The following is a 25,984-nucleotide window of genomic DNA, read 5'->3' as shown; positions in this document are numbered from 1 at the left end:
GAATTGCTCCTTAAACCAATGAGGCCAAGTATGAAAAAGTAGTTTATCTGGAAAAAGTGAAGAAGAAGGAGAAGAAAAAAAGAGAGAAGGCAACAACCACACATAGAGACCTGCAGCCAGTTCTCACTAGATGACCTTGAGTGGGACCATTAAGCTAGGAATGTGGAATGCAGACAGAACCCCAATATTTTCTCACCAGGAGTGTGAAATCCCAGACACTATAAAGTAAAGGTAAAGGGACCCCTGACTATTAGGTCCAGTCGTGGCCGACTCTGGGGTTGTGGCGCTCATCTCACTTTATTGGCCGAGGGAGCCAGCGTACAGCTTCCGGGTGATGTGGCCAGCATGACTAAGCAGCTTCTGGCGAACCAGAGCAGCGCACGGAAACGTCGTTTACCTTCCCGCCGGAGCGGTACCTATTTATCTACTTGCCCTTTGACGTGCTTTTGAACTGCTAGGTTGGCAGGAGCTGGGACCAAGCAACAGGAGCTCACCCCGTCGCGGGGATTTGAACTGCCGACCTTCTGATTGGCAAGTCCTAGGCTCTGTGGTTTAACCCACAGCGTCACCCACGTCCCTACACTATAGGTGGCAGTTTTAAGTTATATTAGCACCTAGGGATTCATCACAATGGATTAAGTCTACGTTCTTTCAGATCATGGCTATTCCCTTGTACAAAACCCCAGACTATTTATTGCTGTTCATCCTTGGGTGAAATGGCTTCTTTGCCCACTAACCCAATCTGATATGGTTCATCATCCAGTCAAATCCACTACAAGCTACATGGTGGTGCAACATCAGAATTCGCAGTGTGTAGCAACAATATTGCATTGTGATGCAACTGGGAGTAGCAGTTTGCCTGCATTTCCCTGCAATGGAAACACTTCTCTGCACTTTCATAATGTTAAACCAGTTACCTTCCAGTTAACAGCTATTTAATGCCCTTGTTTTGTTGTCGAAGTCACATCTAGATACATTCCCATGTCCAACTATACCTTCTGTTACGACACAATTATACTTTCTTTTTTATTATTAATGCAACAACCTGTTTCCATTCTCCAGGGAAATGAGTATATGAGCGTGGCAAGCAATCCTATGCTCTAATAAATAAGCACACATGGCAGCTTTTATATCCACAGCAGTGCAGCTTGGTAAGAATTTGTTATCAACAATGTATGCTGCCTCAAGACATTTCCAGTAATGAAAATGTTGCCAGTATCTAATGGTTATGTGCACGCACACAAAAAACAAATAGCTTTAAGATCACCCCACCTCCTTTCCATGCAGATTAAAAAGCAAAAGACAGTTTGTCAGTGTTTCTGAATGTTTTGTATCAAACGAATTGGTTAATAAAAATTAAAGGCGCATTCCTTTCTTATCTTGAAGAAGTCATATTAGTGAACTCTTGACATGTTTAAATCCCAATATGAATTGCCTCAGGAATCTAATATTTTGGTTTGTTGTTGTTAGCTTCTTTTTAACATCTCCATTTAAAGAGACTTGAGAGGTAGTAATTTTAGGATAAATATAAATGATAAACAGTTACAAAGCAAAGGACAGTGAACATGGATGGATTGATCTCAAGCAGTAGAGCAGCGCTGAAATAATTATTACCTTCTAGGAATCTGTCCTACTCTTTCTCGTTTTTTCTTTCTGAGACACAATGGGGCATGAGGAATATTCTGTATGGTTTGCCAACCGTACCATTTTCTAGAACCAAGCAGATTTTGTCCCTGACTATTTGGCTCAAGCTCAACATCGCTGGCAGTGATGTGAAAATTATTCACATCTGATGGAACTTTGGTATTCAAAAAATGCAGGCTGTGTGAGTTACTTTCCAAATGGAGATGCCAGATAGTGTCAGCATCCATGCTAAGGAGAGAAGCAGATGCCAGCTCTCAACTTCTTTTGTGTAGTGGACTGTAGAGCTGACTGGCCAAACATGAGGCACTAATTATATCCTGCGGAACCATTTTTGTAGTAGCAACAGAGTCACCCACGGGATCCCGTGGTAGCTGGCATTGCTGAATATAACGCTCCAAAATTTTTCGCAAGTACTGTGGCACAACAGTGAACCATATGTTATTATATTTATCTGTTTGCCTATATGGCATCATCGGTATGCATGGTGCTTGGTGCTTTACAGTGTAAAGCAGCATCTTACATTCTTCAACCTGACACAGAAAGAGGAAGGAAGTGGAAGCAGAGGTCAACAGGAAGCAGGGAAGCAATGTGCTTAGGCTTAAGTTACAGGTTGACTTGCAGGTAGGCTATGGAAGGCTTTGTGGAAAAGGTGAGGTTTTTATGAGTGGTTTGAATAAAGTAAGAGAATTGTGTTTTGGAAGGCACTTACTGTATAGGTCTCTGGACAAGCAAGGGAGAATGGGCAGAGTCTTTAGAGGGATCTGGATAATTAAGGGTGGTGGAGCCAAAGGAGTAAAGATCCCAGGCAGGGATATACAGTGGTACCTCTGGATGCGAATGGGATCCGTTCCAGAGCCCCGTTCGCATCCTGAGTAGAATGCAACCCGCGTCTGCACGTGCACGGGTCGTGATTCGCTGCGTCTGCACATGACGTCATTTTGAGCGTCTGCGCATGCAGCGAAACCCGGAAGTAACGCACTCCGTTACTTCTGGGTCACCGCAGAGTGCAACCTGAAATCGCTCAACCTGAAGCATATTTAACCCAAGGTATGACTGTATCGGGAATGATAAGGAAGAAAAGGAAGGAGTGGACAGAAAACCAGTGCAGGCATTTTAGGAGAAACATTACATGATCAGAGTCACAAGGAAAGTCAGTGATTCTGGCAGCAGGGTTCTGAGTACATGTGAGGAGACTAGAGTAAGAGAACTGAAGCCTAGAATAAAAGAGACAACATTGAGATCAGCATTCATATCTGATCATCAGAACGATCTGGGATTCCAGACAAAAAACAAAGGGGAGTGAAACACATTGAAAGGTTGGTTCCCTGCAGATTACAGGTCAGAGTTGAGCAAATACTTTCAGTTTAATATATTCCCATTAGCCTGAATTCTGAGAGGCTACATAAAATAAAATCAATGAAGGAATGAATGGCAGCCACAAGCCCTCTGATCCAGATCAGTGCATGGAAGGGGTAAAAGGTTAAAGTCCTCTTCCTCTCACTTTACATTCCCAATCTGGATTCCCCCCACCCCACTTCAACACTGCTGCTTTTTAATGAAATAAACAGGCAATCAGAAGTTAATCACAAGGAGCTATCCCTTGCTCTTAATCATCCACAGGTACCTAACACCAAACAAGTCCTAGTGACCTCGGGCAGATCCACACCATATATTTAAAGCACACTTGATGCATATTTAAAGAACATGGCTTCTCCAAGAGAATCCTGGAAACAGTAGCTTGGCAAGTTTCTTGGAACTTCAGCTCTGTGAGGGTGAAACCACAATTCCTGGGATTCCTTGGGGTATGGCATATGCTTAAATGTGTGGTGTGGATCTGCCCTCACTCTAATGCTTGTCCTTCTGGTTTTGGAGCAGGTAATCCCTCTCCCACAGCCAAGACAAACAATAGGACCAAATAAAAATGAGTCAAGCAAGAACGATGACAGCTTGTTGCTGCTGAAGGAGATGAAGGGAACAACAAAGCCAAGTACAGAAGAAAAATCATAGATAATTACCAGGAATCTCCCAGGTAAGACTGGGATTCTTGCTAGCCATGGTGGATGAACCAATGAAGCAGCTTTGTACATTCCTATTGACTGATAAGGCATTGTTTTCTAGCAATGACATCCTGGCATTTCCATTGATCAAACAGGACAAGCTTATTAAGATCCTGAACACAAATTAAATGTTTAAAAACGGAAATGGAGAAAAACCAGTTAGTTAACATTTTTTCTTTATAGATGTTCTCTCTTCAGCATTATGGTAATTGTACTGAGGAAGGAAAAATGATATGCTGACTTGAGAAATGCCTGTTGTGGAATTCCTTAGAAGAGTAGTGTATGCCATATTTTAAATGCAGTCAAACCTTGGTTGTTGAACATAATCCATTCTGGAACCCCGCTTGGCTTCTGAAATGTTCGACATCTGAGGCGCGGCTTCTGATTGGCTGCAGGAGCTTCCTGCACTCAAGCGGAAGCTGCGTCAGATGTTCGGCTTCCGAAAAACATTCGAAAACCAGAGCATTTACTTCTAGGTTTTCAGAGTTTGGGAACCGAAACTTTCCAAAACAGAGGTGTTCAGGATCCGAGGTTTGACTGTATAGGTTATGGACAGCTTTCAAAATTATATATTGTGTGTACATGAAAACATGCCAGCATTTCTGTCAACATTACACACATGAAGTAGGTTGTTGTCTGGAGAAGGCAACAGGCTAGCCACCCCTGGTGTACATAAAGGCACAAAACCAGCTGGTGTAAATGCATGCAGAAGGTTTTTTAAAGATAATAATAATCCTGCTTTTATACTTCAATGCTACATTAACTTCTTCAATGCACATATCATTTACACGAACAAACAAACTGAGAGAATGTCTGAGCCACGATGTTGCACTTTCTGCTTTTGCAAAAATCATGAACATGATACCAAAACAAACTGCCGTCTCCCAAATCAATGCAGTAATGTGCATGTTGGCGGCAAGATATGGGAGAAAACTCTTGGAAAAAGATGAGCTTCTTCTGAATTGTTGCTTATGAACCTTGAGTTTATTCTAAAGCAAGCCAATGGAGTTCACCCATCACTATCTGATACACACTATGATAAAGATGTTATTGCAATTTTCATGAGCTACACCATTGTGCACTTAATCACAGTGACACTGAGGCCTCTCTAATAAATTATGCAACTGCAAATTCTGTTCTAATATGCTCTCAAAATTGAAGACTCCAATATATAATGAGTGTAGGTTACAATCAATGCATGGCTCTATATATAGAAACCTAATTCCATCCTTCCCAAATTTAATGTGCTGTAAATGATGCACTTAAGCGTAAGTAACTCTCTTTTTGTATATCTTTGAGAAGATGTTGCTGCATTAATTTTATTCATTCTAACTCAAACATTTAAAAGAACATGTTCTTGCATTTCTTTCTCAGTCACAGGTTGATGCCATGGAAATGCCCATGGCATTTCATTTTAGAGTTAAAGTTCTGCAGATTCATTATAAACTCTTGACATGATCCAGTCAAGCTCTCAATGGGAAAAAGGAAAAAGAAGAAAAAGAAAGAAACTCAAATATTTATATCTCTCCCTGAAAATCAGTGGGACTCAAAAGTCTGTAAGTTTGACCCTGTTTTCCCCGATTCAGCCTGTAATATAACATCCAAATCTGAATTGTTCTGAATTATATTTGGCTTGCTACTGCCCTTTAATATCCAGGAATAAAAGAGTAACATAACTCTTTGCTTCCTCCATATAAGAACTGCAACATTATATGAATGCCACATTCCCTCCAGTACTTTAATGGCTTTTGACAAAATCATCAGAGAGCACAGAACACATCTGAACTCACCTCATCTAAGACCTTTATCCTCAATAATGATGGGACTCACAGGTACAAAATAGGTTATATATATATATATATATATATATATATATATATATATATGCTGTGTGTAAAAGGAATGTTTATATGAATCGATACTTTATTATCACTTTGGAACTATGCTATAAAACTTTATATACATTTTTTACTCTTTGTTTTCTTTCTTCTTCTTATGTTTTTGCTTTTTAACAAAATCAATAAAATATTACATGTAAAAAAAAAAAGAATACATTCAGGAAGTCATCCTCGTAATCACAAACAATGCTAAAGGTACCTTAACAACAGGTTTAAACTAGGATGGAAGGGAAACGATATGCAAAATGTTATATATAGCTCACAACTGAATCAAATACTCAGGAAGAAATTTGAAATTTTAAACACTTGCGTCTTATTTGGGATGGTATTTTAAGAGTCCCCAAAGTTAGTTTAGAAGGCTGACATGGGAGAACTTTGCTGACATTCCTAGTTACATTCACAGTCTTTGTTGCAGTAATGTTGATATAGTTAAGAGACTATTGCAGTGGTACCTTGGTTCTCAAACTTAATCTATTCCAGAAGTCCATTCCAAAACCAAAGCATTCGAAAACCAAGGCGCATTTTCCCATATAAACTAATGCAAAAGGGATTAATCCATTCTAGACTTTTAAAAACAACCTCTAAAACAGCAATTTAACATGAATTTTGCTACCTAACGAGACCATTGATCCATAAAATGAAAGCAATAAACAATGTACTGCAGTCACACAATCAATCAATCAATTAGTAGCTGAACTGGATTCCACACAGTCACAAAAACAAAACAAAAAAGCCACAAAAAGAAAACCTCAAAATAAACAGCAAAAACAGACAGACCTCAGTGTAACACTCAAAATGGAAGTCTGGCACTCAAAAAGTCTGGCAATCAAATCAGAAGCGTAACACTCAAAACGGAGCAAGTTCGGCTTCCAAAAAACGTTCGCAAACCAGAACACTTACTTCTGGGTTTCCAGTGTTTGGGTTCCAAGCTGTTTGAGAACCAAGGTACCACTGTACATGGTTTCCTGGCACCCTTTAACATTTTTTTTAAAAAATTATATCCTGAATCTATGAGATATTGTTCTAGCCAAACACCTTAGACCCTAGAATTCTAATGTGAATGCTCTTGTGCCTTCAATGAGATTTTGGAACCTTACAAAAGATTTCCTGCCACCACAGCAGCAAGCAATCAGTGCTGTTGCCCTCAGAGTCACCCTCAGCACTTGAAATGCCATAGCAAGTTACACACAAACACTGACTAGAGCAGGCAGATCACTGAACTAGCAATAGCCCTAGAACATGATCTCTCCAAGAGTTGTTGGGTTTTGTTTTTATTTTTGTGCATTCCCAAATTAATTCATTGACACAGCTGTGTGCATTTGATCCTAAGAGTTTAACAATGAAATCCTGTGCATGTCTACTTAGATGTAAGCCCGGCTGAATGGGACTTACTCTCAGGTGAGTGCCTGCAATTCTGCAACCTAAGCAAGTTTTTAGTGGCAGGTTGGGTGAACAACTTGGTCTCCCCTACAAAAGCATGCATGACTTGCTTTAGCGACTGAGGATTAAACCATAATTCAGTACAGTCATACCTCGGAAGTCGAACAGAATCCATTCCAGAAATCCGTTTGACTTCCCAAACGTTCAGAAACCAAAGTGTGGCTTCTGGTTAGCTGCAGGAAGCTCCTGCAGCCAATCAGAAGCAGCAGAAGCCCCGCCAGACGTTCAGCTTCCAAAGAATGTTCACAAACCGGAACACTCACTTCCGGGTTTGCAGCGTTCAGGAGCCAAAACGTTTGACTTGCAAGGATCCAAGGTATAAACTAATAAGTACAGTAGTCAGCCGAAACATTTCACCTCAATAAAATGTAACTTTCCTTTGCTCTAAGCATTTTGAATGCAAATGCTTTTGGCTGGTCTGTGTTCTAAACATTCTTACAGTAAGCAAGTGCTCATCTCCGCCCCCCCCCCCACGACATTGAAATCAATTGGTCTTAACAGTGCTTTGACTTAGCCTGATTGTGGCCTGGTTATCACTGTATCATTGTTTGGATTAATAGCTGGACCAAGGTTGCAAAGAACAGATAACAGTGAAATCACTGTTTCGGTTTAATATTTTTTATTATGATTAAAGATTGCAACTGTAATGGCTTGGATGTAAAGGTGCCCTATTTCAGAAGTGGACTGTACGTCCATTAGCAAAAAGGGATGTGTTGATGTCTGATCACTCCCCATTCTGGGCCAGGTGAAAAAGAAAACAGGGCTGCTGTACCTTGAATAGTTGTGCGAAAAAGAGAATTTCAACAGGTGTCAGTTGCATGAAAGGGAGAAGTGCCAAAGTCCATGTGCTCACACAAGTTAGAATTCAAGCTAATGAAATACCGTATTTTTTGCTCTATAAGACTCACTTTTTCCCTCCTAAAAAGTAAGGGGAAATGTGTGTGCGTCTTATGGAGCGAATGCAGGCTGCGCAGCTATCCCAGAAGCCAGAACAGCAAGAGGGATTGCTGCTTTCACTGCGCAGCGATCCCTCTTGCTGTTCTGGCTTCTGAGATTCAGAATATTTTTTTTCTTGTTTTCCTCCTCCAAAAACTAGGTGCGTCTTCTGGTCTGGTGCGTCTTATAGAGCGAAAAATACGGTAACTAAACTTTTACTTTCCAAGAGCAGACCAATGCTAACCTTCTTCAACTGATTTTCAAGTTAAACCTTTGGGATGTATCAGCCTTCAATGATGGTAAAATTGTGTATAACCAATTCCTAGGATGCTCTGTATAATTCATCAAAATTGCAAGCACGTTTCTAAACAAAAGGCTCACTGCAGGAACACTTCACTGATTGATCAAACACCTTTGCCTCATAACCTTCATACTTAAAGTAAGTATTATTGACTCTGCAACCATTTTTAAACATCAGATGATTTTTCCCAATAACAGCCATTCAACCAAATATAAACAAGGGGCAGTGATAGAGAGAGTTTGAGTCTGTGAATGCTAATATTTTGTTTCTGGGAAGTTTTCAATCTTTTCAAAGAATTCTTCAAGTGTTTCAGCACCTGACCCAATAACCTCTGCAAAAATTCCTACAGGATTATTGTTTCACAGTAGGAAAACATGAGCAAGAAACTGAATATGACTTAGCATGTGACCTATCATTAACAAATAACATTTGATCCATTTTTGGTGGGTGGCATGGCGTGGGGGAGGAAATAGATGCTGAGAAAAGTGTTCCTGCCACATTTTCTCTTGACGGAAATATTGTTAACCTGCAGTTGCTACTTTGGTAGGGACACAGGTGGTGCTGTGGTCTAAACCACAGAGCCTCTTGGGCATGCTAATCAGGTCAGTGGTTCAAATCCCCGCAACGGGGTTGTTCCAGCTCCTGCCAACCTAGCAGTTCGAAAGCATGCCAGCGCGAACAGATAAATATAGGTAATGCTGCGGCAGGAAGGTAAACAGTGTTTCCATGCACTCTGGCTTCGATCACAGTGTCCTGTTGCACCAGAAGCAGTTTAGTCATGCTGGCCACATGACCTGGAAAGCAGTCTGTGGATAAAAGCCAACTCCCTCGGCCCGAAAAGTGAGAAAAGTGCCACAACCCCTTAGTTGCCTTTGACTGGGCTTAACCGTCCAGGGGTCCTTTACCTTTTTTGCTACTTTGGGGCACTTTGAAGTGCTCATGAAGAACATTTGGGTTGTCAAATAACAGCCTGCATTTTCTTGGGGCAAAAAGGATATGCAGTATAATAATCTAGGACTTTTTTTTTTTTTTTTTTGCTTCCACTACAAATTCCCTATTGATCCAAGATCTCTGCCATTTCAGATCATTCTGTGTAATCATATATTCCTAGAAGATGCGTTTCGAAAGAATCACATACAGGTGGTGAGCATTTTAGGCGTGCCCAATTGAAGTGCGACCGCCGATGCATAGGTTTTAGGGACTCTGAAGAGGCAGAATAGGGGCAAAATGGGGGGGGGCATAATGGGCCGGAGCGGGCTTTCTGCCAACACATGCAGTGGTCAGGAACAGAACCTCCACACAAAATGGTCACTGCCTGTACTGTAAAACCTACTTGGCAGCGCAAATTATTGTATTTTCCAAACCACATTTGACTTCACTATTAATTGCTGCTGCAATTAATCTATGGTTTCCCAAATGAACATTTAATTGCCTCTTTAGGCCACACCTAAAGCTGCTCCGCTGTAAAATAATAATAATAATAATAATAATAATAATAATAATAATAATAATAATAATAATACCAGTGATCACCTACACAATGATAATTATAATTTTCAATCATGAAATGTGTTTGTGGATCGGACACCAGCTTTATCTGTACTCACCATGTGATTTTTATGCCACTTCATCGAAGAAAGGGTGTAATATATTTGGGCTTTTTATTGCTTGAGTAGAAAGTGCTCATTACCTTTTTCATGTTTTATACATAAGGAAAAAAATAAGAGAGTTTTCCAAGTGGGATACATCACACTGTTGTAGTGGTCGATTTCCTCAAGATGGTCTTCTGGGGTTTTGGTGCAGTTTGTGGAGGCACAGTTGCAGGTCTGAGAGGAGGAAAGCTACTACTGGGGCTTATTCCCACCCCTCCATTTTCTAACGGAAAAGGAGGAAGCGGAGGAGGTGGTGGTGGCAAGGGAGGGCATTGGTGAGGAAGCTTCCCCAGCGTGTGGGCAGGTTCGCTGTGCAAGTGAACCTCCCTGTTCTTAATATTATACCGAACGTCACAGTCTGCACAATAGCCATGGTACTGGACCTTTTCGTTAAATCGTACCCGTTCCCGCGTTCCAGGCTGCGGACACCTGTCTTTCTCAGACCTGTGCATCAGAGGCTGCATCGGGACTTTGTCCAAGTTACTATTCGGTATACAACATATATCCCCATTGGGAATTTTATTTGGTCCACCCGGTAAGCCTCCGTTTCGTAGTAGAGTCCCATTAGTCTTTACAGGGTTGGCAGGGATAACTGGCCTATGAGGGTCTTCGCACCGGACTGGAGTCAGCCGTGGAGGAGGAGGCGGTGGGTTCGGCTTCCGCAGCACGGTGAGAATGGCAGACGGGTGGGCCGGGGGCTTGATGAGCGGCGCGTTGGCTCGGACTTTGACTTTCTCCAAACTGGATGCTGTTGTGCTACTTGAGCTGCTGTTCAACGTGTCCGTTTTTGAGCTGTCTGTCATCTCATCCTCCAGCTGCAAGTCAGAAGTCAGGGTGTCAATCTGGTCAACCACCTGCATGGAAACCAAACACAAATTGTAATAACAACTGGGGGGTGGGTGGGGGTAAAGGAAAGGCAAGCCCGCTCGCCATCATCTTTTGCCTTCGCTCAAATGTTCAAGGATGGCTTCCACAGCCTGGTGCCCTCCAGGTGTTGTTGGACTACATATTCCACCAGGCCCGGCTAGCATGCCCAATGGTCAGTGATGATGGGAGCTGGAGTCCAAGAACGTTTGGAGGGCAACAGGTTGGGGGGTGGCTGGTATAAGGCATAAAAACTGAACATGCAGTTTCATAGAATAGTGGTTCTTTGTGTTCTAAATTCTGTTTAATGTAAAAATAATATTCTGTGTACAGTGGTACCTCAGGTTAAATACTTAATTCGTTCCAGAGGTCCGTACTTAACCTGAAACTGTTCTTAACCTGAAGCACCACTTTAACTAATGGGGCCTCCCGCTGCCGCCGCGCCGCCGGAGCACGATTTCTGTTCTCATCCTGAAGCAAAGTTCTTAACCTGAAGCACTATTTCTGGGTTAGTGGAGTCTGTAACCTGAAGCGTATGTAACCTGAAGCATATGTAAACCGAGGTACCATTGTACTTATTTAAATTCCTCAGAAACCAGGAGCATGCCCAAAACGTGAACTTGTGACTTCAGGGAACTTGTGACTTCAACGTGGACCTCATCCAGCAAAGGCTAAATCCCTATTCCCTGTTCTGCTTCCAACTGACCAAAAAGAGCACCTCTGTCTTGTCTGGATTAAGTTTCAATTTGTTCACCCTCAGGCTCTCTCCCTTCCTCCCTCAAACACTCACCTCTGTTGTTTCCACCAAAATATGCCAAGTCTATTGTATCTTCTATACATTCCTACTTTAGGCATCGTTTGGAGGCTTTTCCTTCTTTTTCTACGCTTCCATATCCCAAGTGGTCCTTTTAAACCACCTAGCCCAGTACTGTGTCATCTGAAGGGCAGAATCTGTCCCTGATTTTAGGCAGAACAATTGCACATTCCCTACTGCTAACAATTTTTTGGCTGGAGATAGCAGGAGTGAGACTGGGATACTGTGCATTCAGAGCACATACTCTTGCATGACTCCCCTCCAAGAAGGTGAAGCATCCCAGGTGATTGTGGCCAAATTCTTTTGCTAAGCTGGCTGGAAAATAGGCAACATGGGGAAAGGGGGGAGGGGAAAAAACTGCCAGAGAAAGTCAAAACGTATGTGCAAATAATTTCAAGCAATTATCCTTTTGCTGTTTTCCATCTCTGCAGAGAATGTTAACCAAGTCTTTTTTGAAAAGAAGAAAAGAAAGAAAATATTAAAAAGATTAAAGATTGGTTTACAGCTATTTGAGTACAAAGAAGGGGGAATGTTTAAAGTCCCCCCCCCAATTTCTCAGCTCTTTCATATTCTCTCAGAGCATAGAAAAAGGATTACATTTCAAGTTCTCAGGGTCATTGTAGTTTCTTACGCAATTGCAGAAAAATATGGCTGTACATATATTTCACATTTTTTTCTTCTAAACAGACCACTTCCTAGATGCATTTCCCAAATCAGAAGATGTGAGAATTATAGATAAGTGGATTCCATCCCCATTGTTTTTAGTTATTGTTCTATGTGTCACATCTGCTTTGTTTTCACTACTGCATCCTCTAATTTAACTTGATTTCCATAATTAAATTCAAAACTCGCATATTTATAGTTTGCCACAGTGTACAGTTCACACCCGTTCATAAATTACTACAGTATGTCAGGTTATAAAGGTCACCTACTAAAGCCTTTTTTGTATACCAAGTCCAATAATGTGGTTTTCATTAACACAATGCCTTTTTGAGATAACTGATATGATACCTTCAAACAGTTATTTTTGACAGGTGTGTGTTGCATTTGTTCCAATTTCTAACCATTGGTAAGCGTTGACAATATTTGCATGAATTGAAAATGTCTAAAGCAGGGGTGTCTAAACTTTTTTCAAAGAGGACCAGATTTCATGAAGTGAACATATGTGACCTTTTTATTAGGATTGAAGTTGTTGAGCTTTTTTAGGATTTTACCCCAGGAAGTAAACTGCCACAAGGACAGGATTAAACTGACTGGTGGGCCTGGATTAGGCCCCCAAGCGGACTTTGGACATGCCTGGTCTAAAGTATCCAATAATTTAGCTCAATGAAGGGTACAACAGAGCCACTGTTAAGGTTACAGTGATTACCGTATTTTTCGCCCTATAGGACGCACCAGCCCATAGGACGCACCTAGATTTGGGGGGGAAATAAAGGGAAAACATTTTATTCCCCCTCCCCCAGGCGCGGGGCTGGGGCGGGGGAAGCCCGAGCTTCCCCCTCCCCCAGCCCCCAGAACGGGTCCCAGAGCGATGCCGAAGTTGACCCCAGCCCCCAGAACAGGCTGCCACCCGCAAGCCTTGCGAGCCCAGCGGGACCTCCCACGGGGCCCACAAGGCTTCCAGACATCTGCCCAAAACACGGGGCGTGCTCCGCAGTGCGCCCCGTGCTTTGGGCTGCAGGCTGCCGCCCTAAGCCTTGCGAGCCTGGCAGGACCTCCTGCCGGGCGCTCAAGGCTTAGGGCGGCAGCCTGCAGCCCAAAACACGGGGCGTGCTCCGCAGTGCGCCCCGTGCTTTGGGCTGCAGGCTGCCGCCCTAAGCCTTGCGAGCCTGGCAGGACCTCCTGCCGGGCGCTCAAGGCTTGCAGACATCTGCCCGAAGCACGGGGCGTGCTCCGTAGTGCGCCCCATGCTTCGGGCTGCAGGCTGCCGCCCTAAGCCTTGCGCGCCCGGCGGGACCTCCCACCGGCCGCACAAGGCTTGCGGACATCTGCCCAAAGCCTGGAGAGCAAGAGGGGTCGGTGCGCACCGACCCCTCTCGCTCTCCAGGCTTCAGTGAAAGCCTGCATTTGCCCCATAGGACGCACACACATTTCCCCTTCATTTTTGGAGGGGAAAAAGTGCGTCCTATAGGGCGAAAAATACGGTATGTCTTATGAAATCGCTTAAAATTCATTTTATTTGGCGGAGGGGTGGAAATAACAGAAATAAGCAACAATTACCCTGGGTTAAGTCTGCAAGTAGTACATGTGATCAAGGACCACAGCAGTTTAACACATGCTAAGCCTTCTGTAGCACAAAAGTGTCTATTTTTTCCACCTGCAATTGTTCATGCTAATTCTCAACATGCCACTTACAATCTAGATTCATTCAAGACCCTGCCATCCACAACATTGGGTGAGGTTACCTGACACTCATTTGAAAACATTCCCCCTTTCCATGCCTTTTCTTCCCTGAAAATATCCCAGCTGAATGAAGGAGGAAGTGGAAATCTCAGTCTTGGTATATGCCCTCACCCATAACGTCACTGGGCAAATGGGAATTTACCACCATCTCCATTGCCAAAATCACCTGCATCTGCTTCCAGATGGACACACAGCATAATTCAGAGTCAATCTGAAACGAGCTTTTATTTTTGAAATTGTTATGTACTAAGCTTGGATCCTGCCCTGCAGATGGTGACAGCAGTCACGAAATTAAAAGATGCCTGCTTCTTGGGAGGAAAGCAATGTCAAACCTAGACAGCACCTTAAAAAGCAGAGACATCACCTTGCCAACAAAGGTCCGTATAGTTAAAGCTATGGTTTTCCCAGTAGTGATGTATGGAAGTGAGAGCTGGACCATAAAGAAGGCTGATTGCCGAAGAATTGATGCTTTTGAATTATGGTGCTGGAGGAGACTCTTGAGAGTCCCATGGACTGCAAGAAGATCAAGCCTCTCCATTCTTAAGGAAATCAGCCCTGAGTGCTCTCTGGAAGGACAGATCATGAAGCTGAGGCTCCAATACTTTGGCCACCTCATGAGAAGAGAAGACTCCCTGGAAAAGACCCTGATGTTGGGAAAGATGGAGGGCACAAGGAGAAGGGGACGACAGAGGACGAGATGGTTGGACAGTGTTCTTGAGGCTACCAGCATGAGTTTGACCGGACTGCAGGGGGCAGTGGAGGACAGGAGTGCCTGGCGTGCTCTGGTCCAAGGGGTCATGAAGAGTCGGACACGACTAAACGACTAAACAACAACAACAACAAGCTTGGATCCTAGAACAATAGGCAAGTAGGATCCTAGAATGCAACAACTGATTGGCTTGCAGCGGCAGCCCAATCAGACCCCAGGAGGAAGTTAATCAGCCTATTAGGCTGGTAGGATCGTAGAATGCAACAACTGATTGGCCTGCAGTAGCAGCCCAATCAGGCTCCAGGACGGAAGCAGAATCAGTCAGTCAGACGGGACTCATTGTGTAAAGAATGTATATAAAAGCCGGAGGTTTGGGGGGAAATTCAATCACTATTTTACAAGCTGCAATAAAAAGCATGAAATCACTGTAGGACTGTGAGTATATTTCAGAAATGAACCCAGTTTCTCAAGAAATGCATTTCAGGGGCAAGCAATACGAAATAGATCCAGACTGTGTGTGGACAAAACAACTACTCAATCTCCATTTTGATACTAGAACAAAATGCTGTGTGTATGCAATCACAGCCACAACGCTGATGATGTTTAATATGCAAATTCCATCCAATGCAACCTATTTTTCATTTGTGTGCTTTTGGTTTTGCAAACTAATTCTAGATCCAATCAAACCAAGCTCCAGAAGGCCCAGCTCTGATTGACAAATCACATTACAAGTTGGGTCTGCCCAGTGAGCGACCTACCAAGCCAAATGCAGTACATCAGTCACGTATTGTTGCCTGCCAGTTCTTGACAAACTCCATTTTTTGCAATCTGATGCAGACAGGGGGAAAAACTTCAGTGCTAATATTCATTGAGCAAACATGCCCTTAAATCAATCTGGATGTGACACTGCAGGCTTGATATATGGAGCTTCCAAATCCAGTTAAATGTTCAAAAGCATCATTGCAACTTCAACAGAAGCAGAATATTGTCTGTCAAGGATATGGATCTGCCTTGTATTGATTCGTATCATTGGCAAATTTAGCCCTGTGTTGCCTACTCAGGTGGTAGTAGCTGCCTAATATCTCTATTAGCCGTCCTTCCCAGCCCTGCTATCCAGAGATGGTGAGCACTTTTTGAATGTACAAAAAGGAAGTCGCCTTGTACCATATAAGTCTTCCTATCTAGCTCAGTTTTGTATACAGTAGAGCTAGTCTTCAAGATACCCTGCAGAGGACAGCAGGTTAGTCTACACCAGGCATAGGCAAACTCGGCCCGCCAGATGTTTGGGGACTACAATTCCCATCATCCCTGACCACTGGTCCTGTTAGCTAGGGATCATGGGAGTTGTAGTCCCAAAACATCTGGAGGGCCGAGTTTGCCTATGCCTGGTCTACACCAATTAGTACCAGCTCTCCAAAATGTGTGACCCAGTATAATCCTCATCCATACCTCAGCCTATTTCTCTCATAGTGAACTATCTCATAACCCTGAGTGGAAGAGCTTCATAAGATTTGGCCATTTAGCTTACATTCAGGGGTGATACTATCAAGTTCACAATAATAAGGAGGTAATTGCTGCCATGGAATTTTACTAAATATTGATCCAGAGCGGATTCCAACGTATAGTTAGCAGAGTAAATACTTAAAACACATTGCAGGATTCCCCCAAAATAGACCAGAGGCAATTGATATTTCACCCAGCAGAGCTACAGAAGGCAAATGGGCATAATGGTCACAAATCCGATACATTCAGGGTTGGCACTGTCCATAAGAAATCCAGTTGCAGCAGACTTAAACTTACAATAACTTAAAATAAGACTAAAACCTTAATGCTAAGCATACAGTGACACCTCTGGTTACATACATAATTCGTTCCAGAGGTCCGTTCTTAACCTGAGGAACCATTTTAGCTAATGGGGCCTCCTGCTGCTGCCGTGCCACCCTCATGCAATTTCTGTTCTCATCCTGAGGTAAAGTTCTTAACCTGAGGTACTACTTCCAGGTTAGTGGAGTCTGTAACCCGAAGTGTTTGTAACCCGAGGTGTTTGTAACCCAAGATACCACTGTACTTTATAAAGAACACCACACCAGAAGGAATTGAAAGTGAAAGTGAAACCCAGGCTCCTTCTGGCCCTACTTTTATAGTCAGCATGACCTTGACAGAAAGAGATAACAGAATCAGTTTAAACCAGCTGTACTCAGCTTCTCTGAAGGAATAACCCAAACATCATGAACCTTCTGCCTGTTTCTTTCACAGAGAGAAGCTTCTAGAAGCTTCTTGAATTAAGTAGACTAGGAAAGATCTCTACACATCAGATCAATACTTTCTGCACTAAGAAATGCAAACTGACAAATTACACCCATTTAAGTTCCTATAGCCTGTCCTGCCCAGTTGCATTTGCATGGGTGCACACATGTGGAATTTCATTTTCTTCCTTCCCCAGCACTGCACACACAAACAGGAACATGAACAATCTGTTTAAGTATAAGAGAACTCTGATACATTAAATATACTGGCCTGTAATTCTGGCAGAAATTTTAAAAATATATTTTTTCTTTAAGAAAAAAAAAATTTCAAAAGTTTCAACACTTTAATAACATTTCAATACAGAACAATATAGCCACCTTCTACCCTCTATTTCCACCGCACTGATTTTAAAGCACTCTTCCTTTGCTTTAAGTCTTAAGGGTTAGGCATTCCGATTTCATAACTACGATACACGATTTACATCTTAATTTCTAGTTGAATAAGTCCTGAAACCCAAATCAAAAACTCCACGAGATGAGGCAGTTTCTCCAGGCTTCAGCTTAAAAAGAAAAGAAAAAAGGCATAAATATTGTATGTTTTTGATGTAAAACAACCTGAACATAAAAATGCAGTAGAAACAAGGTAGAATAATTTTACCTCAGGGTAGAAGTCGAAGGTCAGCCACATGATGAGATAGTATCATACTGACCTATTCATTCTATGCTAAGGCATGGCTTCATTGCAGCCTTCTTACCTTGAAAAAGGAAACACCTGCTCCCCTCTATCTAGCAGAGATAACTTTAGAAATCTTACACTTGCTTCTCATTGAATTTTTGTGCCCTCTCATATGGATGCTCAAATACAAAATACATGTTCTGGCTATAAAGCGTTCATGCAAAAATCTGTTCCTGTATTCCCTCTTTAAAAATGTACAGAAATAGGATCTTGATCCAGTACTAATCTCTCCCTCTCTCTCTCTCTCTCTCTCTCTCTCTCTCTCTCTCACACACACACACACAGTGCAATCTGCCTCCCCTCCAAAAGTAATAATAATAATAATAATTTTATTATTTATACCCCGCCCACCTGGCTGGGTTTCCCCAGCCACTCTGGGCAGCTCCCAGCAGAAGACTAAAAACACGATAAAACATCAAACATTAAAAACTTCCCTAAACAAGGCTGCCTTCAGATGTCTTCTAAAAGTCAGATAGTTGTTTATTTCCTTGACATCTGATGGGAGGGTGTTCCACAGGGTGGGTGCCACTACTGAGAAGGCCCTCGGCGCTGGACCTCAGTGTCCAGGTGAACGATGGGGGTGGAGACGCTCCTTCAGGTATACTGGACCGAGGCCATTTACTCAATATACTCAAGCAGCTATTATGCTTGATAAGCAGCACATATTTTTTGCACTTGAGTATCCATACTATCAAACATTACTGTAAGAAGAGCTCACAGGAAACTAAGTGATGATTACTGTCAGTTACTCATTTACTCCAAGAATAATCCTTTATCTTAAGGAATAACCCTTTATCTATCATTATCATGCCTCCCAAGAAACATCCCCCCCCCAGTTATTTCATATTATTGTGCAGCATGGGATATTTCAAAGTAGATTTTTTTGGCCATCTCTTCTTCACAAGTCCATACATTTCCTCTTTACAGCATCTTGTAGTGTGTGTGCAGTTTGCTGACATGAAAGCAACTAGATAGGCAGAAAGTATTGCCCTTGGGGAGGGGGGAGGTTAGACAAAGTGGGGTGTCAGTGCAACTCACCTCTGGTTCTGTGCTCCTACACACATATCCAGAGGAACTGAGTTTGTGCAATAATTCACCAGAGATTGCAACTGTGGCAATGAGTATACTGGCACAAGATGAAAAATAGAGCAATAGAATGCAGAGTAGATTAAGTGTTTGTCTAGGAATGACTGGTGGTTTTTATGAGATAACTTCTACATTTATATTTGCATTTGTGTCTGAGATGTAAGTGCTATGTAGTATTAAGGAATAAATACCAACCCCTTAATGCATGAATCTTGGAGGCAAATAAATTTAAAACAAAGGATAATGCAACTTAGCCTTAAAAGGTTGGAGATAATATCTGTTGTATATCTTCTGAAGTGTGCTGACTCGAGTGACACTGATGTATAGCTCAATGAATCTGACATTGCTTGGAAACCACATTTGGAACGCAATTTAATACCAATGGAAAGCTAGGTTCGTCTTAACTATTTAGTGGGTGCACTTAAAACCGAGAAGGTGCTTAACACTACTTTGGCCTGCACCTTCGAACTTAATCGCAACATGTATAAAATCTAAGGAGCTGATGCATCAATGGTAAAATGGTAAAGCAAAAATCTAATTTTTTGAATGTTTAAATGCTCCATATATTTTAGGTATTGCTTTGAGAAAGAAAGTTCATTCTAAAACATGTCATTGTACATGCACACTGCATATATTCTGCCACATAACACAGAAAATTAAAACTAACTCAACACTAAACCATTCTGAGCAGTGGTGAGAAGCTGCTGGTGAGCAGCATCTTTGCGAGGTGGGGTGTTATGTACTGAAGTTCTCACCCTGGGCCAGCAGGGGGATACTGTAGATAGTTCAGGTCCACATATGCAAATAAGGGCTCGAAAGTGACGTTCAGTGATTGGATAGTTACAGAAAATGGTTACTGTTGCGTTCTAGTGGAGCTCTATATAAGCAGGCTGGCTGAACCCTTCAGTTCAGTTCTGTTCTGGCCTGTGAATAAACAAGAGCTGTTTGAAGAATTGCTGTGTCGTCTGATATGTTCACCCACAACTTAACACTGGTGATGAAGGTGGGATGGATGGACAACAGAGCACAGCCAGATGCAGCCACCCTCTGAGCAGAGCTGAATCACTGAGCTGAAACACCGAGCAAAATCACTGAACGTCACTTTCGATCCCTTATTTGCATATGTGGACCTGAACTAACTACAGTATCCCCCTGCTGGCCCAGGGTGAGAACTTCAATACATAACAGGGGGCATTGCAGGTGATGTGGCATGTGCCTGCAGGACAAGTGGGGAGGTGGGCTATGTTGCCCTTTCCTTAGCCCTCCTAGCCCTTTTGCTTTTCTTGCCCTTTTCACAAGACTACGGTCAGTATGCTTTTGATTTGGTTTCTCCAGACTAACAAAAAAGCGTCTGAGGCAAAAGCAATGATTTCTTTGCTAGAATCTGAGGACAAACTAAGGAAATAAGCTTTTTTATATACAGTTGTTTAACTGAAAGATTTTTGTGGTTTTTGTTGCGGTTCCTTCACTACGAGATGTGAGGTTACAGGGAACCAGGCAGAGGGCCTTCTTGGTGGTGGCACCTGTCCTGTGAAACGCCCTCCCATCAGATGTCAAGGAAATAAACAACTATCTGACTTTTAGAAGACATCTCAAGGCAGGCCTGTTTAGGGAAGTTTTTAATGTTTAATTGCTTTAATCTGCTGGGAGCCGCCCAGAGTGGCTGGGAAAACTCAGCCAGATGGGCAGCGTATAAATAAATAAATTATTATTATTATTATTATTATTATTATTATTATTATTATTTAACAAGGGTACAGTGTCTCTGTTTTCAATTGACTGGGTCTTTACTACATGTCAGTTACATTTGGTGTGAGACGCTGCTGTCATAGACATTATGAGGTTGTAGGGAGCGGGGGAGAAAGAATGGGGTAGTGATTTTTCATTCTTTTGCTTAGTGTATGTGCAGAGTTTTTGTGTCAGCATTGCGAGGGTATGTTCTTATTTATCTGTTTGTTTGATTTTGCTGGCGTTTGGAGAGGTTGGAGATAAACTATTTTTAATTTGCTTGTTTGATATATAATATGCTTTGGATACAAGTAGTTACAGTTTGACCATGGACTTCACTTACACTGAGCAAAGGAGCAAATGTTTCCGTATAGTATTTAAGCGATAAAAATAAACCCATAAGAGAGACATTTTCCACTTTCAAAAGTTACATGATAAAAACTGTACTTAAATGGTCTGACACAAACATGATACAGCACACAAATATACTCAAACACATTTTTAACTCACTTTCAAACTTCATCTCGAAATATTAGGCACAGAAGTCTAATATTCAGTCTACCATGCAACAGTGGACTACAAAAGTTTGAGTAACATATAACTGAATGTTAGATTATACCTTCCTAGTCCAAAATGGAAGAGAATTAATCAAGTATATGTGGCTTTCAAACAAGTCAGAACTATAGGATTTTTTCAGAACATTATTCAATAGACATCTTTTTCCTTGGACAATAAAAAAGCTGAGCTTTTTACCTGAGTTAGTTAGTTCTTTTAGAGGGTTTTAAAAAAAAAGTGTAGAGATTTTCAAGGTATACAGATGGAAAAGCTCAACTAGGGAAAATCAAATATTTACTATGTGAATAATGAATAGGCCAGTATGAAAGAAAAGAGTGATACTTACATAAGCTAACATCAAAGAACTTCAGGGGGAAAATACTTTAAAAGATTTCTTCATATCTACAGGGCACTGCCTTTAAAGCCACAAATGCTCTCTAGATAGCTGTGTATAGAAAACAAAAAACAACCATGCAATTCCAAGGGTGGGGGATAGGGGTGCAAAAACTAATTGTTAGAATTCTTAGAATAGTACTGTCCTTAGGAGTACACTAGGGATGCGGATAGCACTGTGGTCTAAACCACTGAGCCTCTTGGGCTTGCCAATCAGGTCAGCGGTTCGAATGCCCGCGATGGGGTGAGCTCTCATTGCTCTGCCCCAGCTCCTGCCAACCTAGCAGTTCAAAAGCACACCAAAAATGCAAGTACAGTGGTACCTCTAGTTACAAACTTAATTCGTTCCGGAGGTCCGTTCTTAACCTGAAACTTTTCTTAACTAGAGGCGTGCTTTTGCTAATGGGACCTCTTGCTGCTGCTGCATTGCTGGTACACGATTTCTGTTCTCATCCTGGGACAAAGTTCTCAACTCGAGGTAACTCTTCCAGGTTAGTGGAGTTTGTAACCTGAAGCGTTTGTAACCTGAGGTGTTCCTCGAGGTACCACTGTAGATAAATAGGTACTGCTCCAGCAGGAAGATAAACAGCATTTTCGTGTGCTGCCCTGGTTTCGCCAGAAGCGGCTTAGTCATGCTGGCCACATGACCTGGAAAAACTGTCTGCGGGCAAACGCCGGCTCCCTCGGCCTGTAAAGAGATGAGTGCCGCAACCCCAGAGTCGTCTGCAACTGGACTTAACTGTCAAGGGTCCTTTACCTTTTTTTTAAGGAGTAAACTATACCATATGTATCCAGTGATGTTCTCCCATTAGGGCAGAGACTTCCACCTGCACAAGAGGATTTCTTATGCCTTTCCCTGTCTCCCCAATCTGCTTCGGAAGGTTGGGTAGACCCTGCAGAACAGATTTTGGGCCGTATTGTGCAGTTGGAGGTCCATGCAGAAATGGCACAAGTTTGTTGAATGCAACTCATAATGGAGGCACTCTTCAAACCTAGAGAGAATATCAACTGATTATTCAACCCTTCCCTCCCCGCAAGGAAAGCTATTAATTTCTCATTTTATTTGAGACACTACTATCAGAGAAGATGGAGCTAATAACAAGGGGAATGCGTTGTTCACTTCAAGGTCAATAGACAATGGACTGCCACCAAAAAAGAAATATGGGTCAAGTGAAGAGTCCAGAAGCTATTTTAAAAAGCACCTGGGAGAGTGTTATTTAATGAAATTCTAAGTTATAGCCCATTATCCATTGACTCAGACACTTAGCTTGTCAGATCATCTCAGTTCCATCTGTGCTTCTCTGCCCCTAGTTCCAGCTAAGTCTCAATTAATACTGTGAATAAAACAACCCTCATCCCTTGCTTAACTAAAGTTAAATGTGAATTTTCCCCTACCTCTTTTCTCTTTATTGGTTTTGTTACTACCATTTATCCAACAATGTCTCTGGAAGTAAAAGGCCAGTAGTATATATTTTAAAATGCTATTTTAAAGGCACTTTGCTGCAATGTTTCTATGGCAGGTACAACCCGGTGAGCTTCAACATAAGCAACAGTGAGATTCGCTTCTTTAGGATGCATCATGAGAAGAGAAGACTCCCTGGAAAAGACCCTGATGTTGGGAAAGATTGAGGGCACAAGGAGAAGGGGACGACAGAGGACAAGATGGTTGGACAGTGTTCTCGAAGTTACGAACATGAGTCTGACCAAACTGCGGGAAGCAGTGGAAGACAGGAGTGCCTGGTGTGCTCTGGTCCATGGGGTCACGAAGAGTCGGACACGACTAAACGACTAAACAGCAACAAGGGAAGGAAATTAATGTTCTTTTCATGGAGCTTTTGCTTTGTTGCCCAGAACTAGTTGCATGCAGAAAGATCTGAACATGTCAATTTGCTGATAACTCTAGCATCCAAGACATCTGCATTAATAGTTTATTCAGCCCATTGCTATAACAGAACCAAATAACTATGCTGGTAACATGAAAGGGACATTACAATTTTTCATATTACAACATAGTGCAACACACACTCCGCATTCATATAGGTAAGTAGGAACATAATAATAATCCATAGAGTGCTTCAAAATGATTTACATTACCATGTGCTGAAAGCAAGCATGCCGCATTGCTCGCTAATTCACCAAGCTTCAAAGTGATGCAATTCTATTCTTCAAAGGACAGAGAATGCAGGTTATTACAGATAATTTCCTTGCTTTCTAATGCTATACAAGCAGCTCTGACGATTACACCAGACTCTCTAGAATTAGCATATCAAATACAAAGTATTTCTGCAACTAGTGAAGCAGGGACTAGTCAGAGACTTTCTCAGGTAACCAACAAAAAGCATCCAGTTATTTATCACAACCTAATTCCATTCCATTCTACCTTTGGCTAGTAAGAGAGCATGATAGTTCTATGCAAAGGGCTGTTAAAAGATTAACAGCCTGCTTGTATTTGTGGCCAAATAGGATGACAGATACTTTAAATTTCAGACTGGCAACAGGCGAGAAATACCGAGCCTCTCCAGAGTCTGATGTGTGAGAGAGATTGTTGACACGGCGAGGAAAATGGCTAATTAAACTGGAGCACCATGGGGAAAGCAATATAATAACTTGTCCATAATGCTTTGGGCAATTCAGAAACACTGCACAGGGATCCCATTTGTATAAACATAATCTCATTTCGAAGTAGGAAGTTCAACCACATTAATGGCTTCATTGCTGTCTTGGAAGTTTCAGCGCAGGTTATTCTGCCAGCAGTTAGTTTAAAGAGCTGAACTGGAGCTACTTGCTGTCTTGCTGCTTATTTTGGAAGTAGTGGAATCCATCAGGCAGTACAAGATGGATGAGCCTGTGGTTCTGCAATTTCCAGAGAAGGGTGGGTGAACTGGACAACCGACCAGTCAAATATTGAGTTGAATCCAGACTTTGACATCTATGAATGGAAGGGCTTCTTCTAGCCGCAAAGGCAGGGAGAACCCACAAGTGACAGCTTTTGCAGTTCTCCCCTGTAGCCCACACTATTCTGGAGGGCTGCCTAATGCTCTCAGCAGACTTTGTGAGGTTGCAAGGGGCTGCAGAGGGAGGGGGAATTGGCAAAGCAGCCTCCTTTCCACTGGCCAGAGGGAGTGTCAACTAAGTGGATCTACACTAGCTGACTGTTAGGATGTTCCCACCAAAGGATGCGCAGTTTGGATCCAAGCTATGGTCAGTGTGTGTGGGCGGGCACGCACACACACACACACACACAGAGAGAGAGAGAGAGAGAGAGTGAGAGAGTAAATGGCCTCTTCAATTCTACTTGCATTCTTGCAACAACTCTTTGGCTGCAGTCCAAAGACTAATTCCACATGAATCCTATCAGAGTTACACTGACAACTACAGTAAAATGCATGTTCTTATTAATGCAACTATGATATCCATCCTAGAGAAAGCTCAGCTACACCTAAGAAATATTTATCATTCACAAAGGCAGTAATGAGATCTCGATGTAACATTGTAAAGTCAATTTCAAAAGAACAGGAATATGACTAAGCCAAAGGGTATTACAAGGAAAGCTGCCACATAGCTATGGATTATAATTTAATGCAGCTCAATCATTTAGATATATTTTAATCTAACCTCAATGAGAATGTGTTGGGCAACTAGGGGAGGATATGATAGATCAGCCTGAAACCAAGAGTCACCACAGAAATAATTTTACTGAAGTATGCATTGCTTCAGTTCCAATGCATTTCATTTGATTATATACTGATCACATAAGGAAACTTACATTTTAATTTGTTTACACTTTCATTCATTAGCGTATTCCTGTTCCTAGGAATATTTGGTCCATACTTCTATCTCCACCACAGAAACTGTTCATAATTCTTTGGAAATTCCCTCCAACTATTATGGCACTCAAAACTAATTACTATCTCTCATGGAGAAAACCATTTTACAGGAACTAAATATAAATTAAACGTCTAACTCAACAGCAAAGTGCAGATGTGAAAAAATTAATATGCAAGAGCTGTGCTTCACAAATGAACAATGTCATATTTATGAATTTAAAATATTCTTAAAGGGAATTTGCAAACACTTTGTTCTAGTGGAGCTCCCTTACTCAAGGAGAAAACTCACAATTAGCACAAAATCAAGATGAGTTAAGAGGATGTGGTCCCTGTGTACCGTACACCTCAGAGTTCAGTATAAAACAGGAGTCACTGGGAACAAACCCTGTAAAGTATGCATAGGGTTTTGCACCTTGCCTCAGTTACACATGCCCTGGTCATACCCCAGCTAGACTACTGCAATGCACCATACATGGAGCTGTTTTTGTTTGGAAACTTCAGCTAATGCAGAAATGCAGTTGCTGTTACACCTGTGCATGCCAGACCTTCACAGTTTGTAACACCGATACAGTACTAACTGCATCAGCTGCCTATTCATTCCTTGACTCCATCATATAAATCCTGAGCTCAACTGAAAGTGCTGGTGGTGACCTTTAAAGCCCTGCATGATTTGGGACCAAGCTGATAGAAGGACC

General features: G+C 42.0%; 1 protein-coding gene across 5 annotated transcripts in view; it reads right to left on the bottom strand.

The window, feature by feature from the left end:
- Positions 1–25,984, bottom strand: part of PRR16 (proline rich 16) — a 143,589-nt gene that overhangs the window by 21,584 nt on the left and 96,021 nt on the right. For 4 of the 5 annotated variants that reach the window (XM_083577134.1, XM_083577131.1, XM_083577135.1 and 1 more), the window contains exon 2: positions 9,884–10,782. In XM_083577134.1, the coding sequence (XP_083433260.1) occupies positions 10,024–10,731 (708 nt within the window). In that variant the 5' untranslated portion in view covers positions 10,732–10,782 and the 3' untranslated portion in view covers positions 9,884–10,023. The remainder of the gene's footprint in view (positions 1–9,883; positions 10,783–25,984) is intronic. The other variant, XM_083577132.1, reaches the window with a different exon arrangement.

This window comes from Podarcis filfolensis (genome assembly GCF_964270895.1).
Source record: "Podarcis filfolensis genome assembly, chromosome: 11".
Taxonomy (NCBI): domain Eukaryota; kingdom Metazoa; phylum Chordata; class Lepidosauria; order Squamata; family Lacertidae; genus Podarcis; species Podarcis filfolensis.
The sequence above is the reverse complement of the archived record's forward strand: the minus strand, read 5'-3'. Positions and strand labels throughout refer to the sequence as shown.